The following is a 19,801-nucleotide window of genomic DNA, read 5'->3' as shown; positions in this document are numbered from 1 at the left end:
TTATTTGAAATAATTAATACAATAATTATTGCCCTCTTAACTTTTTCACTTCATGTTATGAGAAGCTAATATTTTTAGGCAGGCAACACTGTGGTTCTCTCTTTATTACCCAGCATTGGACTGGTGAATCTGAGGGCGGGATATGACTCGTCATATTTTCTTAACTTTTCACCGCGATGACCGCGCCACAACAGAGACCATCTACTGGAGGTGGATAAAGCAAATGTTGCAAACCCATTTGTCCTTTGTGTCAGAGCGCTGAAATCGAAATAGAACGGGCATCAGTTTATTATCAGGGATTTGTTGCGTCGCACCGATAGTGTTTGGTTAGACGTGTTGTTTTAATATTTGTTAGAGCTATGGCTTTTTCACAATCATTGTTAGGAAAGGCCAAGTGGAGCAAAATTCAAAGCTTTATTAAATGTTCTGACACCTCAAATCTACACCTTAAATCTTGTCTCAGAAATCAGCAGCCATGGGTGACGGTGTTATCTATCATAGACTGAGGAATATGCAAGTTGAAGTTAGAATTTTAATAACTGCCATGAATTACAAATGACCACTAGAGGTCATTGTGTCTGTTTAATTTTTCTCTCTTTTTTAACTCTTTTTTTTAAAAACTCATCTTCCTCTTTTTATTGTCATGTGATTCGTTATCTTTAGTATAAATAGTCCAGTGTTGGTTCTGGTCTTTGTATGTTTTTTTTACCTGTTTGATCGTGTTTTCTGGTGAGTTATTCTGCTATTGTTTTTCTCTTGTATCTCAACATCATTCCTTTTTCCTAAAATTATCAATTGCTCAAAGCTTTTCAGTAACATGTGTGTTGAAGCAATCTGGTAGTCTAGTAGTCGTTGTTTTTACATCTGATCCTGTGAAAACATTTTAGTGTATTTTATTTTATAGACATCTAAGTTTTTGCAAGGCTTAATTGCTAAGGATTAATTTTCACTGGCCCCACACACAATCTTTTTAAATAAATAAATCTAAATAGTCAGAAATAAGGTTATAGTCCTAGGTTTCCAGGGGATGTTAAAGATCTTGTCTCACATACGTTCTTTGTTATTTTAATCCTGTCTGAATCTGCCAAGTCAGTGTTTTTCTCACACAACCTCTAAAAATTCCTAGGCAAGTTTTATTTACAAGTTTTTTGGCAAACTCGACGGTCCACTGAGAAATCGAACCCCGTCGGAATGCAAATGTCTCTGATTGCTGATGTTGTATTATCCTAAAGCTTTTCCTCATGAGTTTTTTTTACCTGCCTGAGCTACCATTTGCGCTCTAATCTTTGACATGCTTTTATTTATTGTCAATATGGATTGTATCCGGCTAAAAAATAAAATGAATAAATAGAGCCAAAAAATGTAATATCAGTGTATTAAGAGTAAGATGCTCGTCTATATTTTTCTGCTTACTTATGTGGGTTTATAATGAACAGCCACTTCTATAAACTTAAATTTTACTTAAATAGGGTTTTTATAATAAATTAAAATTATATAAATAAATATCTAAAGATTTATACGTCATAGATGACCTGTAATGGCCACATCTAGAAAACAAACACCCACCTCTGTAATAAACAGGGAGATGTTAGTCCCGTCTTAATCTGTAAATGAAATCACAGACGTCCATTGATAAGAATTATAACTTAAATGTTTAACTTAAAACTAGCCCTGTTCGAATAGGGCTTATGACACCCAATTTTAGATAGCAGTGAAATTTCATGAATCTCAATTCTAATTTTGATATCAGAGCTAAAACTTCTAGCAAAACCAGTGGCGATTCTAAAGCTCATTGGCCACCCCTGTAGCCACCCCAGATCTGATAGGTAGTTGCATGTTCGTCAACACAAGAAACAAGAGATGATGTCAATGATGACAGCTGATCAACTGATTTAGGGCCAGTACAATGTTCAAAAGTTACTTTTTAAAGAAGCACCTTAATCCTTGAAATATTTTTGGTCTGTTGGCATAGGGGTGGAATGGTACATGTATTCGTATTGAACCGAAACGGTTCGGTGCATGAATTTACACGGAGCATGGTATAAAAATAAATAAAACTCGCGTGCAAATTAATGAATGTAATGCTGCGGAACTACTGCTAGATACGCGGGTTATTTGTGGAAACCTAATCTGTAGCCCCGCTTTAAGCTAGGTTTGTTTATACTTTCGCCTGCCTCCGCAACGCGAGCCTCCGATGACGGCGCGCGCGCCTCCCCAAATGGACGAGGCATTTACTTCGCGCTCGCCGGTGTAGTACTCTTCTTTGAAAAATCGTGTAAAGCAGTAAACCAGATTATTCCGTGACATTAGAGAGAAAAAATGGATATGAGAACGTAACCTACAACTAAATTAACGTTACATATTTTCTAAACATTTTTATTTAGTTTTGTGAACCTTTTTATAAAACATGGCCATTTATTTTTATTTAATGGGCTTATGTCTGTTATTGTAGGCTCATTTTGTTAATGTAAGCAACTCATTTAGACGCAAGGTTAGGATTAGGGAATCAGCACATAAATAAGAGATGCTGTATTTTCAGTTTTATGGCTGATTGTCTTATTTTGTTTACAAGTTACAGATGGAGTCTGTAGATAATGTGGGGTACTTATTGTTTACTGTTTACATATTACTTTTACACACTTCAGGCTGTTGCAGCTGCTCATGGGACTGTATGACACTAGGTGGTACAGACTGAGACATGCACAATAAAATAAAAATGCCTTCAGCATTTTTGTTTTGCTTTTCCCTCCATTGTACCGAATTCATACCGAACCGTGACTTCTGTGTACCATTCCACCAGTTGGCATCATTGGACTTTAAGTCTTGTCTTGTGGTCTTATGGCCTATGTGAAAGCATTTTGTAGCAGGAGAATGAGCAAAAAGCAAGAACTAGCTACCTCTATTGCACTTTGTTACTATTATTAGAATCCTCTATTGTTCATGCGAGTTTGAAGGTTTACATAACATTACTTTATAGTAGATATGGCCACCCCACACTAGCTTTGTGTCCCATCTTGGCCACCCCAGTAAAAATGTCCTGGATACGCCACTGAGCCAAACTAATATAAATTTCAATTACTACTAAAGACAAGTAATCAGTCAGTAATGACATAAGAACAAATAATCAACTGATAAAATACAATAAATATAAATTAATAATGAATAGTGCTTTTCGAGTTGGCCTAATTGAATAATCAAATAAATTAATCAAATCAAATCTGTCCAAAGCAAAGACTTGGATTAAATCACTCAATTCAAACGGATTTTTTTTTTCACACCTTTTGAGATTTATTAAGATTGAACTCAACAACAACATATCTGACACGCAGGGCCAGATTAACAATGTCCTATGCCCTGGGCAACAAGACTCAAGAACTTGGTGGCTACAGAGTAATTATTAAATGTTTCAATATAACCAATCAATTATATTTTGACTGCAACAGTGAAATAAAGCAGACAGCTATGGAAGCCTTAACTTAAAACCAGAGATTATTTCTAAAATACTAAAATGTGAAATTATCACCAGCCATGAAGCTGGCAATTAGTGTATATGGAGTAAAAGTAAACATTGGCTACACTGTTGCATGTAGTTCAAAGTCAAGGTCATGTTTATTGTTTCACAATCAACTATATCAACATTGGAATGTAAGTGAAGTAAAAAGCCTTTAATAAAGAATAGTTTACCATCCAAATACATGGCGATTGTTGAAACATTTTGATTATAATGAGAGAAATACCCAAGCCCAAGGAGGGATTTTAGCATTATCATCGCCTTTTTTCAGATAGCACTGATTTGAAGTAAATTTTTGCTATTTTTGGAATACGTTTCAAATTGTAGACTAATTTCAATTCCTTTTCTCTTTTTAAATGTTCTTTTAGCGCTCCTGCTTAACTCTGCTTCTCCATCTTCCCACTGATTTCAAATTTCAGAGTGTCAAGTCACGTGAGTCGACGTGACAGCTCGGCCTCGCTCCCTGCACAGGAAGCTACAGGCACTGTTTTTGACACAGTTTAACATAATATTTTGATCTGACGGGTTGCAAAAATCTGCATACAATTAGGAAAGTGAGGACTGTGTTTATAACATGATCTAACATAATATTTTACGGTGCCCAGGGCCCCTTAGATGTCCTGTGCCTCTGGGCAAGTGACCAGTTGCCCTAATTGTTAATCCGGCCCTGCTGACACTGTCTGTCTTGGTTTTTGGTTATGTCCATCTTGATCTTTCTGTTTTCCCATTCCTTCTGTAGTTACTGTTTGCCTGGTTTCCATAGTGTCTGGTCTGTTCTTGTTTGTTTCTATGGTTACCAATTCACCTTTGGCTAAGCCCCGCCCCCCTTAGTTACTGTTGCTACCTCCGACAACTTCATCTGGGCTCTGGTTTGGTATCAACATGGCTTATGCTGTGACAGCTCTTCCTGCTGAAATGTTATCAAAGTTTTATAAAGCAGCAAATAAAGTGTCTGATAGAAGTAGGCAAAAGGGGCTGCAGTATGCGTTCGAAGGCTGTATTCAAGACATACCGGTGAAACGCAAGCAACAACAAGGCATCCAAATAGAGGCAAAAGCATAACGGTCACAGTCAAAACATGAACCACCGCATATCCTAATGGAGACGGAGGCTGGGACTAACAATATCAAAGAGCAACACTGTTCATGCAAAGCTGGGTAGGTAGGTCTCTTCACTTCTATAATCGTTATTACAAAGCAAACGGACTACGCGAGTATAAAGTTGTATTTATTAGCAGCATGCTAGCGTATCAACAATTAGGGTAGAGAACCGAAATCATAACCTAAGCAGCATAAAACTGTCTAACTATAACTAAACAGTAAGGTTAAAAGCAAAAATAGAGCACACAAAAGTGTGCTTGTTGATCCTTGAGGGGTTTCGCTGACTGAGGACGTCCACACAGTTTAATCCAAAAACGACACTTGTCAGGATTTTACTTCGGTTTTGGGAAGGGGAAAAAACGGACACCCCCTCCAACCTCTCTGGGAAACGCGTATCTGTGTTACAAATGCACAACGTTTAACCATATTTTTGATAAAACGACGACGGTAATAGCCTGCCGAGACCAAAAATATGAGACGCCTGTGTTAAAGTCAATGGAGCGCTGTGAAAAAGTGTCGGACCTCTGTGGGAGCTCGTTCTCGGCTGCGCTGTGATTGGTCAATCTACATTCTAGAGCGTGGCTTAGCCAAAGGCGAATTATGTTCACCTGAGTCTTGTTTTTCTTTTACCTTTGTGTTATGGCCCTTAGTTTCCTCAGTTCATTGTCTGGTATTGTTTGAGTAAGTCTATGGTGTTTTTGCCTTGGATTACTCCTTGAATAAAGATGCTGTACAGTTGGCTCAAATCTCCTTTGCTCCTCTCCTGCAATATTACAATATAAGCAGATCCATTAAGATATTTGTGTAAAGAAAAAAACACTGGGCGGAAGAAGACTCAGCAAGGGAAGCAAACATTACACTAAATCTAGATATTATCTAGCTACATAATATGTTATACGGGTTATGATGATAATGATCTATGTCTGTTTTGCGGTAAATTAAGAAAATATTTTTGAATGTACTGGTTCAATAAAATAAATCTCCTGTAGTGCAACTTTAACAGCAAAGAACACTCAGTGTGTGACATTATAAGCAGATTGTGAGTTAAGTGACACCAGGCCACATATTAAATGCTTCTAAACTTTTAATGCTTTCATTTTTTAAACAGGTTAAGCTGTCATGGCTTCTGTAAAGACGTTCCTCGCTGTCCTTTATCTGCTTCAATACAGCTGTATCGGCTCAGACGTGAATTGTAAGCAGGGAGAATGTAAACCCATCCAGGACACCACAGAAGTGTTCTGCGAGTGTCATAAGATGTTCCGCGGTCCAGCATGTATTATTCACTATGCAGATCTTGAATATAAAATCAATGGTATGGTCTATAAACCAGTCCCTAATCTGACAGCAATTTATTTCAGTGTCAAGGAACTGAAAGACTTCACTAAAGAAATAGTTGAGTCTGTTCGACATGACATCCAGTGGACACAAATCTTTGTGAAATACAGCAATGTGACTGAGATGTTTCGAAACATCAGCACACTGCATACACAACTTATAAACGGTACAATAACCCAACGCCACTATGTTTCTGAAGTTGAAGCTCAGTTCACAGAGGGAAACTCTTTTCAACTTTATCTCACAGACTTTCACCAGATGATGATGGGCTCTGGATTTGGAGACAAACACAACCTTCTGAATATTTTTCGCAAGTCACTGGTCCAGGACTCACAAAGTCAGTCTGGTGAGCCAGTAGAGTGCACAAAATACTACAGTGATCAGATTGATTATTTTGTGCGCTACATGTTTGCTCTTGAAAAGGAAGCTGTTTTAGCTTGGTCAAAATATCTACTGGTCACTGGAAAATCAGAGACCATTGATTTACTTGAGAGGTTTTTTCAGGACTATGTCTCACAGCAGTGGGAACTCTTCAATAAAAATGGATGTGGCCCTCTAAAGGCTGGGGATCTTCAGAACAGCCACTGCGAGAAGCTCTACCACAGCACAGCCCAGCAGCAGGTGAAACTGAAATGTGGTGGATCATACAAGCCCTTCCCCGAGATCGTGGTGTGCTCTGGAGGACAGTGGAGTGCCTCACCTGTGTGCTACGAGGAGCAGGTGAACGGGAGAGTCGAGTGCATATCTGAAGGTGGAGCCACTGTCTGCAAGGCCACATGTTCATCTGGCTGGACCTCTGCCACACACCCTGAGTCATCGGAGTACAAATGCTCACAGCAGCCCTGTCCATCCTTTATACCACACATGTGTAACAACTGCACACAAAACAGCGTTTGTAAGGACAATGAGGTCTGCACTGGAGCCTTAGGCACATGTCGTGACACATGTCAGGTCAAACCCTGCGGACTGAATGCCAAATGCTCGTCCTCCTCCAATCACGACAGGAGCTGCACCTGTGAGAACCCGTGGAAAGGAGACCCATACAGCGGCTGCAGGAGTCAGGACCTCCAGTGGGTTCAGACCGGAGAAGTGCCCAGCAGTATGAAAACTCTTCTACTCTACATACTCACAGTAGATTAGGCTGATTCTTCATTTGAATGTGCTTTTGTCCATGTTTTTTTTATTAATGTACAGTATCACGTTTCATTACATCTTTAAGCACTTGAAGATTTTTATGGCTGAGCTTCTTCTTATAGTTCCATTCCGTACCTGACCCCATGTAATGGAATTATAAAATCATATAATGGAATTACAATGCAATAGACTGATAAGTACATAAAACTTAGGGGGGAAATTTATCTTTAGGCTCACGTATAATCTAAGACAACAGACTTGTATCTTCAAGCTAGAAGAAGCTCTTCTCAAATCAGTGGGTCCAAAAATCATTGTGGTTTCCAGATGCTGTTCTTTCTAAAACCCAACTTGCGGTGTGCAAAGCGATTGGACCTGACGGTGGGTGGCACAGTGGATATGTTCAGGATCATCGCTGCAACTTTGAATATGACGGGAAAAGTAATCAGGCCAGTAGCTATCAGGTACCTCAGTGCAGTACATTATATTCATATTTAAAACACTACAGATAACAAACACATGCAGGACAGTTAAAAGACTGTAGTCAAGGAGAGGACGTCTCTCCTATTTCTTCAGAAATGTCTGTCTTAATAATCTGCAGGTTCTGGTTGATCCGTGTGGAGGACGTGGTTGGAAATGGATGGATGGGGAACAAGGGAACATGGTCTCGTATGACAAATCAAAGAGGTTTCCAGGAGTCATGTACTATGTGTGTAGGTTAGTGCCAATACAAATGCAATTCATAAAACTCATCTTGAAAAAAAGTAAATCTTTATGGAAAGTTGATGTTTTCAGACTTAAACTGAAAAATAATTTAATCCATCTCAGAAATTACACATTTTATTGAGATTACAATAATGTCACGTTGTGCACGTCTGTGCTGGTGTTCTAATGTGCTCTTTGTCGCCCGATAGTGTAAAGAGTGATGGCCTTGTAGGGAAGCTTTTCAGGACACGAGATGGCTTTAAGTGCCATATTCCCAGGACTGGAGCCACTAGAGATGGAAGTTTCTATGCTCTCGTTCCACAACCATGTCTCTGAAGACACTTCTTGTGAGTGTATGAATGTATTTTGAATGTGACAATGTTTCACAATGACAATAAAATGATTCTGATTCTGATTCACCATGATTAACTCTTCAGTGCTTAAGTTTCTCTTGTTCATTTTTAAGCTTTAGATTGGTGGAGGTGCTGTATTCATCTTTCGAAAGACAGACTGAACCTAAACACTCAGATGGAAAGGAGTCGCCAACTCTCGCAAACATTTGTGCAAAAGCTACAAACATGTATGGTTATTGTTCGTAATTTTATTCAGTTGTTTAGTGGGATCTTTTAAGGATTAAAATGAGTTCTAAAAAGTATTAGACATTAAAATTTGATGAGTGTTTGGTTGGAGTACATTTCCACCTGCAGGATATATTATGTACATTTGGATTAAATCCAATATTCTCAGCACAGTTACTATAAACTCTGCTTTGTTGCCATCATGATGTAAAATTTGACAGTGTGTGAATTCCAATGACAAATAAATGCTTCAATGAATGTTACTAGATTCACACTGGATGTCTGTGTCAGTGTTACAGCCCAAACCGCACGACCGGAGGGATTCGTCTCCGGAATATTAAGTCATCCATACCAAACTCAAATTCTCATCATGCCTCTTACCTGGGACTGATTGCACAACACACCTGCACCTCATTCACACACACCCACACACACACACACACACACATCACTTCTCTGTGAAGTCTTGATTTGTCCTGGCCATCATTTCTGAGCGTTATTACCCGTGTTTTCTTTGTACTCTGACCCTGGTCTGTTCATCTCGCTTCTGATTATTCTCTGCCTGCCCCGACTTGGATTGTTTATTGGACCTTGCTTCTTGCCTCCATTGCCCTGTCTGACTATTCTAAATAAAAGCTGCAAATGGATCTCACTGAGTCTGACGTGTCGCAACAAATGGTTGTGGGTTAATCAGAAATATTTTGACTTTATTAACAAACAAAGCCGAGCAACCTCCCACAGGGAGACCCTGCAGGAGATGACTCCTGAACAGTGGCCAGCTTTTCACATATATGCATACATCGCCTTCAAAAATGGTAATACATCCTATAGATAATTTTGGACAGGGGTCTTATACCAAACCTTATATCCATGATGCTATGTATCTGAACAAGATGTCCAGGACCTCTGCTGTATTTAATGCTGTGGGCCTAATTTTCTGCCTGAGGTCCTGGACATCTTGTTCAGATACATGGCATCATGGATTGGATCAAATACCAACAGATAAAAAATCGAAACCTAACAGACTGTGCTAGAAATCTTATAACTGGCCATGTTTGGATCTTCCAACAGGACAGTGATCCAAAAACAAATATCAAAATCAAAACAAAAATGGGTCACTGAGCACAAAACCAAGATCTGCAATGGCCATCCCAGTCCCTGGCCTGGACCATATAGAAGATGAGTGGGCTGAACTGAAGAGAAGAAGCACCAACATGGATCTGGGAATCTGGAGGATCTGGAGAGATTCTGTGTGGAGGAATGGTCTCTAATCTCTTGTCAGGTGTTCTCCAAACTCATCAGGCATTGTAGGAGAAAATTCAGAGCTGTTATCTTGGCTAAAGGAGGTTGCAAAAAGTATTCAATAAAAGGGTGACAATAATTATGGCCAACGTGTTTTGGAGAAAAACATTTATTTCATAATGTGATTTAGCCCCACTTTCAATTCTCTTGCTTCAATGAAAGGTTAGAATTTTGGCAATTTTTTTGAATGAAAGATCAAAAGGATAAACAATGCAGATTTATTTTTTACAACCAGTTTTGATCATATTTACCAGGGGTGACATTTATTCTGACAATGTCTGTATTCTGTACTCTACTCCCTGTCAGTTTCACTCACTTATTTTATAAGCAATACATTAAAGATTCACTGATACACTTCCTCGACACAGCGAAAAATAAAACACTTTCAAAACGATCAGATTCATAGACCTCTGTGATTCACTTCCTCGACACACAGAGTCATATAAATCTTTAGCTTACCCGAGCAGTCTCTTGTCAAACCTATGTAACAGTAACTGTAAGCTTAGACTTCATTAACAAACAAAGCCGAGTACTTCCTGCAGGGAGTCTCTCCTGACAGAGTTTCCAAACACATGGAAAACAGCCATTGTATCACCCATTTTTAAATCAGGAAACCCACAATCCGTTTCTAATTACAGACCTATAAGTATTTTACCTGTAATGTATAAGGTCCTTGAGAAATGGATATCTGATCACATCAAAGACCACTTAAACAATAGCTCTTTTTAGGGCTGATATGGCCAAAAATTCACATCTCTGTATTTTTTGGTTAAATGGCGATATACGATATATATCTCGGTACTTTCTACGTTTTTCTATCTAGATAAAGAAAATCTGTATTTATTTAAAAAAAAAAAAATTCACATCCTGCCCAATGATAGCCTACAAACAATGTTGATATTGAAGGCTATGAAAAACAAATATAGTGAATGTACTGTAGGCTATTATGCAATATATTAGGTGCAAAAAGGTGGTTAGAATCACATTACATTCTAACATTGTAACATTACAATCTAAAAACAAAAATAATGCTTTTGTTTTTAAATTGACTAAAAGCTAAACTAAAAATGAAAATAAAAACAAAAGCACAAACTAATTATGTTAGCCTCCATTTGATTACCCCATTATAATGGTCACTTTCATAAAAAATATACTTGCAGGTTTAAAATTCCACATATAGCACATTTATTGTCTCCAACAACAAATATTTTAGCAATATGTATAATATTTTAGTCATAATTATTGCGATACTCTTCTATTGTGCTCCGTCTGTTTGGCATGCTCATTCACGGAAGCTTGAATTTTTGCGGAGATTCACTCGCAGAAGGCTCATCCTCTCCTGACAGTGAAATGGACATATTTGTTTGATTTTCTAACATTTACAGATGGAGAATATACCTGTGAAATGTAAAGTTAAGCACTGAGGAAAGCACCACATCTCAAACGCATTAAACAGCGCAAGTATGTGTCAGTCAGCAACAGTATGTCAGAGTATCTGACAGGGCAAACTGCTTTAAACTTATTAACTATATCTTACCAGTTATTTTCAAGCCCTCAATATAACATGTTTAGGACAAATTGTATTATATACTTTCACTGCAGCAGCTCACACTGCCTCCTCCGCTATTTTTCATATGTGCTGGTATCAAACTACTGTATCGATATACACTGTATTCCCTCATTCCATATAGTTTTAAAAAAAAATCTATATATTGTTCAAACTCGATATACCGCCCAGCCCTAGCTCTTTTCATCTTCACCCACTACAATTTGGATTTCGACCTAACCATTCAACTGAGTCAGCAAATTGCTATTTTATTGATAAAATCAAGTTATCACTTGACAGCAATAGCATTGTAGGAGCAGTCTTTCTTGACCTTAGAAAGGCATTTGATACAGTAAACCACCGTATCCTACTGGCCAAATTATCCTCTTTTAATCTCTCAGACAATGTATTAAACTGGATAAACTCCTCTTTCTCAACGATTACAAACTGTTCGTATTTATAATAGTCAGTCTGAGCCCCTCCCTCTGTCGACCGGCCGGCCGCAGGGCTCCATATTAGGTCCTGTGCTATTCTGCATGTACATTAACGAACTGCCACTGGTGTGTCCAGAGGTTAACATTCAAATGTATGCGAATGACACAGTTCTGTATGTACATAGATCCTCAAAAACCGAGGTGGGTGACAAACTCACAAATTTGATGGTTAAAGTTACAACATGGTTGAACCAATGCTGTCTATAACTCAATGTGTCTAAAACTGTAGATACGTTTTTCACAAAATCACATAAGGTAACCAAAGATGCAGATCTCCTAGTGTCAGGAGAAAAAATACAAATTGTCCAAGAATACAAATATCTTGGCATTCATCTGGACTCCAAACTCAATTTTAGATCACATGTAAAGGAAACCTGTAAAAAAGTCACATTTAATCTAGCTAATTTCCGATATATTAGAAATTCAATGTCTATTCAAGCTGCCAAACCTTTCATGCACTCAATGATCGTCTCTCATTTTACCTACTGTTTAACGAGCTGGTCCCAGTCTAACTACACCACTCTGAAACCACTACAGTCGTTATACAAACAGACACTCCAAGTATTCGATAAGAAACCAAAGCATTTTCATCACTGTGCCATTTTATTAAAATACAATATTTTAAGTTGGGAAAATCTAATTAAGTTCACAAATTCCTGTCAGGTTTACAAAATCTTACATGGGATGGCCCCACTCCCTTAGTGATTTTGTCAAACTCAGAGGGGGGGCGCACACACACACACACACACACACACACACACACACACACACTCACTCACTCACTCACTCACTCACTCACTCACTCACTCACTCACTCACTCTCTCTCTAAGTAGTATACATATCTAGAATTTCAAGAATCTTCTCATATACATGATCTAATATCTTATGGTCTTTTTCCGATACTGATATTTTTTCTGTTAGGTTTTAACATGAAATGCTTAGGCAATACAAAGTTGAAAGTACTGCTTTAGATAGACAATTACTGTACTGAACAATTCTTGTACAATTACACTAAAATACCACATGATAATCTAGTGTTAGCACTAACACACAGCCACTACTTCACAATAGTCATGCATTCAAAAAAATTGGACAAAGTAAATTTGACATATTCAAGGGCTTTATCTTTTGATCCATCTTTTATTTATTTAGCATATTAATACAAATGAATATTAATTTGTATTAATAACGCAGTGCTGAAGTGCCAACTAGCCTCTCCCTATGGAGGATCCCTTTACCACTCTACAGATAAAGCATTGTGGAAATTTCGCGCATCTCCCCCGTAGTGATAAAATAACATTCTGTATCAAATTTATAGGTTTGTATAGGCTTGGTTTGTAGAGAATTACAAACATGCGCACATATATTCAAACACACATATAGAATGAATTCTTGATGCGCACGTGAGCGCCATCAGTGTTTATCACAGGTTCACGTTTAAAGTCTGTGTAGAGAGAGCGATGTCGTCTTAGCGGCCCCTAATTTAATAACAAATTATCCTTTCGACGGAAGTGAATCAATCAAAACTAACTTTAGCTGGAAAGTAACATTATTCAAGAACCGCTATAAAGCCAAAACAATCTGTTACCTTAAATTATACGTTTATCTGTAAAGCAGCTTTGAAACAATCTACATTGTTAAAAGCGCTATATAAATGAAGATGACTTGACTTGACTTGACAAATGAATACACAAAACAATGCTAAAACAGTGCCACTGTGCATCTTTTTACTAGAAACCCGTCACACGTGCCGTTTAATTCCCTTGAGGCATCAGCAAACAAAAGACCAAGAAGAAAGCTGTTAGTTTTATTAATAGACTTGTTAAAATAGTCCCAATATAAACACATATTACAGGTGTAACGTAGAGATTCAGGATAAGACAAAAAAACACGGTTTGGAAAATGGATTCATGACTCATTTAACACAAAAAAGACAGCTTTAATGCAGTCTTGGTGAGCAGACTAGAGACTTCTTTCAAAAACGTTTAAACGTTGCCAAACTTTTGACAGGTACTTATAAAATCTATTTTAAAATGAGGGTCTGCAGGAGACCTTATTAGCTAACGTTAGCTTAAAGCAGCACTCAGTAAGACTGGCAATTTCTGTGCTGTTTTCTCGCAGGTTTCTCTCTCGAGCTCCCCCTACAGTTTCGGAGTATATATATATATGAGAAAACTGTCGTAAACTCATTGTCAACTCTCCCCCCTCCCATATCGCTCAGGCCATGTGCATTTGTTTTCAGAGAAGCCGGCGAACAAATGGAGCCATGTCCACTGAGGTATGTATGATTCTCAGAACAATATCATATAAATGTTGAGATAGTGTATATTTGTATAGTGGAGATAGTGTATATTTTTATAGTGTTGTCAAACGTAATCAGTAACATTATGGCGAAAAACAATACTATAAGAAATATTTCCGCTATTTATTTATTTTTAGTTTAGCCTATAGCTACTTAGATTATGCATTATCAAAATAAATGTTACGTTACATTCTTTTATAATTTTGACGGTAATCCGAGTTGTCCATCATAACGACTAACAAAGTCAAACACGTAGCCTAGTTTGTTTATTTATTTTGCAAGAATACGTGTACTATGGTAAGGCTATAATTTATTCGTTCATAACGTTTGGTTTGAAATTTCATAATAACAGTGGTTCATTATTTGATATTGCAGGGTTCAACTTCAACTGCCTCGTCCGAGTTTGCTGCAAAGGCAATAGGTACTATTGTAAAACCCAAAACTCCCAGGAGGAGATATCAGACGGGGGGGAAAGGCGCAAGATCTAAGGATCTTGACCAAGATAACCAGAGGAGGATGAAGGAGCTGCAGGAGCGGCACATGGCTGAAATGAAGGTTGGTTTATTACCAGACAAGAAAGTAATAATTCAGATTCACTACATTTTGCAATAAACATTTTCCAATAAAATATATATATATTTTTTTTTAGGAAAAACTTAATTATCTAGAGATTGGACAAAAAGTAAAATTGCTTGAGAAGATTTTGAACAGGACCCCAGGAATTTTATTTGATGTAATGTCATTAATGGAGGTACACCCACATCCTGACCCAGTCCCAGACCCAGCGGCTCTCCACTGGTGCACTTGCCAAAATTGCAGGGAGATGGACACAGATATTGAAAGAGTGTGCTGTCGCCAATCCCTGCAACATTGCATTAGTCAGATGGCATACATGCAATATTACATTTTGGATGAAGGTGTGTTGCGGCTGGCCCGAGCTGCATGGAATGACATTTTTGCACTTTCGGACAACCCGGAGCCCGGACTCGAGCAGAGACAATTCCGACATGCAGCCTATAGACAGTTTGTCTTGTGGCAGCATGGTCGCCTGGGTGTGGGCAATAGGGTGGTTATACCAAGTTGCTGTGTGTGGAAGATCAGGGACACATTTCCTGATCCCAGGGCTCACTATACTGGCTACAGGGTGCGCCGCTTAGAGTAAATATAATAATTTAGATTGATTATATTGCCATTATTGTAAATAGTTATCTTTTCAACCATTTTAAATAAATATGTTTGCCCCAACTTTGTTGTGTTTCAGTTATTCAATTACAGACTTTTTCATTTAAAATATATTTATTATAATAAATTACAAGAATCAAACATATGATTGCCAGTGCTGCATGACATATTTTCATCTATACATTTCTGTATTGAAGATTGCAGTTCCGTTAGTCTTGTGGGTTTTCAGACACTATGTTTCCTCTCGCTATGTGTCCTCTTACAAGTTCGTGAGTGGGTGGTGGCTGTACTGAAGCAAGAAGACCCAGCCGTCTTGGGTCGTCAGGCCTAATTGAAACATTTCTGGGAAGGCCGGTACCACTTCTCATCCTCCTGGACAGAATGGCTCTCTGTATGTCTGGGATGTAGGAGTATTGTTTTTTTTCCTTCACTGTGTACACCCCCCAAGTCTTTGATTTTTTATTGTACGACCGCCGATACCTGTAGATAAAAGCAGCCTTTAATATGAATTATTTATAAAAAGATTGTTAACAAAAGACAGGTTTTATATATATATATAAGTTACAACTTACATCTTGTGTCCCTCCCGATTGCGTGCTGGCAGCCGTCGGTTATGCTTGTTGTAGTCGATAGCTGCAAGCAAAGTCCGGGTCTTGTAAATAAAAGGCGTGTATGACATGCGCTTTGCAGCATACATTAAAATGTGGTTCTGGAAGCTTTCCAGGTCTGATGTGGTCCTGTGTGGGAAATAGACAAAAAAAACACATGAATAACCATCCAATCTGCTCATAAAATAAGGCTATTTTGACTGTAGATGCTTACCTGAAGTTTATGAACTTCTTCACCTGTGTCAACCACCTTTTCTCCAGCACGATGGCAGTTAGTGCCTGATGAGCCGCAGAACCTGTATTCACACCACATCATTAGGAGTAAAATAACTGCATCCTTACAGGGCACTATATCCTAAATATTCATTGTCTGTTTGATATTACCTGCAATGATCCAGGGCTTATTCTCACTGCCCTCTTCAAGAGGTTCATGCTCACAAAAGCCACTTGCCCACGAATGCTTGTTGCTTACATGGTGTAGCACACCAACCCACATCATCTGTACAAAAGGAATACAAATTATGCAGGCACAAACTATATGAGTCAATATGACAAAATAAATTCAAATAACATACCTTGAAATGCTCTTCGTTTGCGGCTGTTTTGCTGCAATACCAGAAGTGATTTACAATGTCTTTTATCCACACCATAATTCCAGTTTGGTTCTTTATTGATCCAGCCTGATTAAAATAACAATGTAAATATTTAACTTTCAAACATATATGTCTTATGTCATGTTATGTCTATACCATGATTAGGACAAACCAACATGTTGAAGGTTAATCACGGTATACATTTTTTGGGGGGGATATAAGCTTACCCGTCAAAGTTTCTTGCTTAAACTTTTAGCAGCATGCCAAATATCCAGTGAATGGTGGATACCCCAAGACTTGTATTTTCCACGCTCTGGATCTGTAAAAAAACATAAAAAAACAATAACAGTTTACAACTTAGGTATGATGCAAATCTGTTCTGCATATAATAGTAATAAGTCATACTAAGTTCTTACTCAGCAAGGCAGTGATCTGTGAGTGGGCATCAGCAGTGTTGTATAAAGTACTAGAAAGCAATACTTGAGTAAAAGTACAAGTATGGTACTAGAAAAAGACTTTGGTAGAAGTAAAAGTTACCTTTTAGAATATTACTTAAGTAAAAGTCTTAAAGTATCTGATTTATTTTGTACTTAAGTATGAAAAGTAATTTTCTGATATTTAATGTACTTAAGTATTTTAAGTAAAAGTAAAAAGTTTTTTTTATTTTTATTAAAGCAAGCGGTTAACTTTGTTTGTGAACTTTATTGTGGATTTCTTATACTGGGCATACTATTAACTGGTACAACCTGCTGTTGTTTGTGTTTTGTAGCCTGTACTTGTGTTATCGTTTATCTCCCACTGCATGTACCTTAAGTTAGCTGCTCTACTAAGAAAAAATCAGTTTGCAATAGTGCACTGTTCTGTACAGCCTTATAATTCATTGTATTTTTCAAAAATATAATTTTATATTCAGTGCAATAGCCGTATCCTACGGGGTTTTATAAATACAGAGGTCCCAAAAGTGATCTTGCTAGGGGGTTCGGGGGCATATTATTTTTCCACTGTCATTGGCAAAAAACATATGTATATCTGTGTTAAATAGGAATCCATTGTAATAAAGTTATTCTCATTCTGGGCACAGTATGCAAAAGGCTATTGCTCTACCTGCTCCCCTCTCTCATCTCCATCTCTCGTTCTTCTTCCCTCAGTCTCTTTATCTTTACCTGTCTCCCCTTACCGAAGATGAGCTTTGCAAACTGATTATTTATGTCGGTCGTTTAAAACTTCAATTGTAAATTAGCGGTTTAGTTTAGCCACTTGCATCTTATCTCGTGAAGCGTCGCGTTGGGATTCGCGCGCGGCCGCGGCTCGCGCTTCCATGGCAACAAACAAGCTTGACGCTGAAATAGAGTGTGCGCAATGCAATCTAGGAGCAGTGATTCGCCAAACCTCAAACCCACATTTCTTCTGATTTTATTTTGTAGTAACGAGTAACGAAGATGCTTAGTGGAAATGTAGCGGAGTAAAAGTATACATTTTATCTAGGAAATGTAGTGAAGTAAAAGTAAAAGTTGACATAAATTTAAATAGCGAAGTAAAGTACAGATACGTGAAATTTCTACTTAAGTACAGTAACGAAGTATTTGTACTCCGTTACATTACAACACTGGGCATCAGTGACCACTTCTTTTATTTTTATTTCTGTAAGCAGTGCATCCATAGTCCTTACAAAACACTCCTTCTCCATGATTACAGAATTCCGGTTGGTCTCACGTTTGTCAACAGAGACAATGTGCACAATGTCTCTGGAATCCTGTTCAATGGTCGTATACGTACAGTACTGTGCACAGTGACCTGCATAATAAATAAATCTGTCAGCATGTGAACATTGTTAATCCTACTACTAAAACAATTTATACTACAAAACCTACCAGGAGAGTCCATTCTGCCATCACCTAGTGAATAGAGTAAACAGACATTAATTTATAATTTCGAGATGTAATTGTTAATTTATAGCTAATCACAAACATGTCAATGTAATTGAGGTTATATTGAAAGTAAACTCACCCAAGACAACAACATGGTCCTTTAGACGTAAATGATCTATGACTTCAGCCCTAGTTGCTTCCCAGTACTCCTGAACTGGCTCAATACAGTAGGAGTCTTGAATTCTGAAGTATGTGCTCTCAGCAACCATCCCCATGTTCATGAATTTAAAAAGCATGGCCACTTTTCGGTAGTTATTTCCAGACAGGAGAACGTTCATAGACAACATGAAATCACCAGACTGCATACCGAATTTTAGTGTTGGCTGGGAATTCCAACGCCACACCATGTGTCCGAATGAGCATATCTAATGAAAAGACATTCAAATTTTATTAAAAGATAGTTATGCTACAATACAACCAACTTTTTTGAAGCTTTTTTAACCCAACTGTTATGCCATAGGTATGTTAATTCACACAGCTGAACTGATAAACATCAGTTGACCCCAAGTGACTATCTGCCCCATACAGTTTTTAAATGGGATATGAGGATTGGGCCGACAAGCATTGAGGTTAGTCGCTCACACAATAATCTTACCCATTCCAAAACGACTCCGGTACCCCGTGGTTTCAGTGTCACCCGGAATGGCTGAGCACCAGGGCATGGTCCAGACAACTTGTCTCTGTGGTTGCACTTTTCTGTTGGAAGTCTCAAGTACATGGCCAGTGCATGGAGGTTGTCATTATATGTGATGTTGGCTTGTTTTCCAACAAGGTCGTCCTCAGAAACAACTTTATGCTGCTCAGATAATTTCTCTATGTCCTCATCTGGAGGATCCGGCATTTCAAAATCAAGCACAGCCTCATCCATTTACATTACATTTATTCATTTAGCAGACGCTTTTATCCAAAGCGACTTACAAATGAGAAATAATAGAAGCAATTAAACTAGCAGTAGGACAACAGTATGTAAGTGCTATGACCCTTCACAGTACAATCCAACGCATTTTTTTTTTTTTTTTTAATGCCATTTATTTGATTTGTTTAGAGGCTATAGCTCATTTCGTTTACGAGCGCTGTTGCCACTGTGAGCAGCAGAGCAGTTTGCCTCAGCTTTTAAAAAATGATAATAAACGTTTAAACTATAACTGTCTATGTGTGATATGCTTAAGGTGTTTTATGGATTTTATTGTAGCCAAGTAAAGTGTTGATTTGAGAGGCTAAATGGATCAAACATGTTTAACTCGCTGTCGGCTGCTTGGTCGTCAATAAAAAAACTAAAAGAAACCGAACATTTGTCTAAATTAACTTAATAAAGAAATGAAAAGAAACATAACTAACAAAACGGAACTATTTTAATGGCTGCAAATAGTTAGTTTGCCCTAGACCAGGCTACATGTAGCCTATATAAAAAAAAAAAAAAAACGGGCTCGGGTCGGACTCGGGCTGATAATTATGATGAGCTGTCGGACACGGGCCGGGCTAGGG

General features: G+C 38.0%; 2 protein-coding genes and 1 long non-coding RNA gene across 6 annotated transcripts; 2 read left to right on the top strand and 1 right to left on the bottom strand.

Moving 5' to 3' along the window:
• The first annotated feature begins 698 nt into the window (after positions 1-698).
• LOC307004462 (uncharacterized protein) lies at positions 699-8,167 on the top strand. Of its 4 annotated transcripts, none has more exons than XM_079623776.1 (4): positions 699-729; positions 5,720-7,045; positions 7,405-7,541; positions 7,679-8,128. In XM_079623776.1, exons 2-4 carry the CDS (start codon positions 5,731-5,733, stop codon positions 7,922-7,924), a joined length of 1,698 nt encoding a protein of 565 aa, XP_079479902.1. In that variant the 5' UTR covers positions 699-729; positions 5,720-5,730; the 3' UTR covers positions 7,925-8,128. The 4 variants fall into 4 exon arrangements, with proteins under 4 accessions (XP_079479902.1, XP_079479903.1, XP_079479901.1 ...); XM_079623777.1 differs by lacking the exon at positions 699-729 and having other exon boundaries at positions 3,303-7,045; positions 7,679-7,794; positions 7,992-8,167; XM_079623775.1 differs by lacking the exon at positions 699-729 and adding an exon at positions 3,303-4,672.
• Positions 8,168-13,816: 5,649 nt separating this feature from the next.
• LOC307004114 lies at positions 13,817-15,240 on the top strand. Its single transcript, XR_013798917.1, has 3 exons — positions 13,817-13,981; positions 14,381-14,560; positions 14,655-15,240. It is a non-coding gene; the product is annotated as an uncharacterized lncRNA (long non-coding RNA).
• Positions 15,241-15,396: 156 nt separating this feature from the next.
• Positions 15,397-19,184, bottom strand: LOC307004011 (uncharacterized protein; the record flags this gene model as incomplete). Its single annotated transcript, XM_079622952.1, has 10 exons — positions 15,397-15,667; positions 15,760-15,924; positions 16,010-16,091; positions 16,180-16,294; positions 16,371-16,475; positions 16,678-16,707; positions 17,986-18,182; positions 18,260-18,283; positions 18,396-18,681; positions 18,912-19,184. 10 exons carry the CDS (start codon positions 19,182-19,184, stop codon positions 15,397-15,399), a joined length of 1,548 nt encoding a protein of 515 aa, XP_079479078.1.
• Positions 19,185-19,801: the final 617 nt, after the last annotated feature.

This window comes from Phoxinus phoxinus (assembly GCF_949152265.1).
Source record: "Phoxinus phoxinus genome assembly, chromosome: 9".
Taxonomy (NCBI): Eukaryota; Metazoa; Chordata; class Actinopteri; order Cypriniformes; family Leuciscidae; genus Phoxinus; species Phoxinus phoxinus.
The sequence above is the reverse complement of the archived record's forward strand: the minus strand, read 5'-3'. Positions and strand labels throughout refer to the sequence as shown.

Coding starts and splice junctions, on each gene's coding strand:
- LOC307004462 (XM_079623776.1), top strand. CDS start 5,731: ATGGCTTCTGTAAAGACGTTCCTCGCTGTCCTTTATCTGCTTCAATAC. Junction 7,046..7,404: donor GACCGGAGAAGTGCCCAGCA/GTATGAAAACTC, acceptor TGTGGTTTCCAG/ATGCTGTTCTTTCTAAAACC. Junction 7,542..7,678: donor ATCAGGCCAGTAGCTATCAG/GTACCTCAGTGC, acceptor AATAATCTGCAG/GTTCTGGTTGATCCGTGTGG.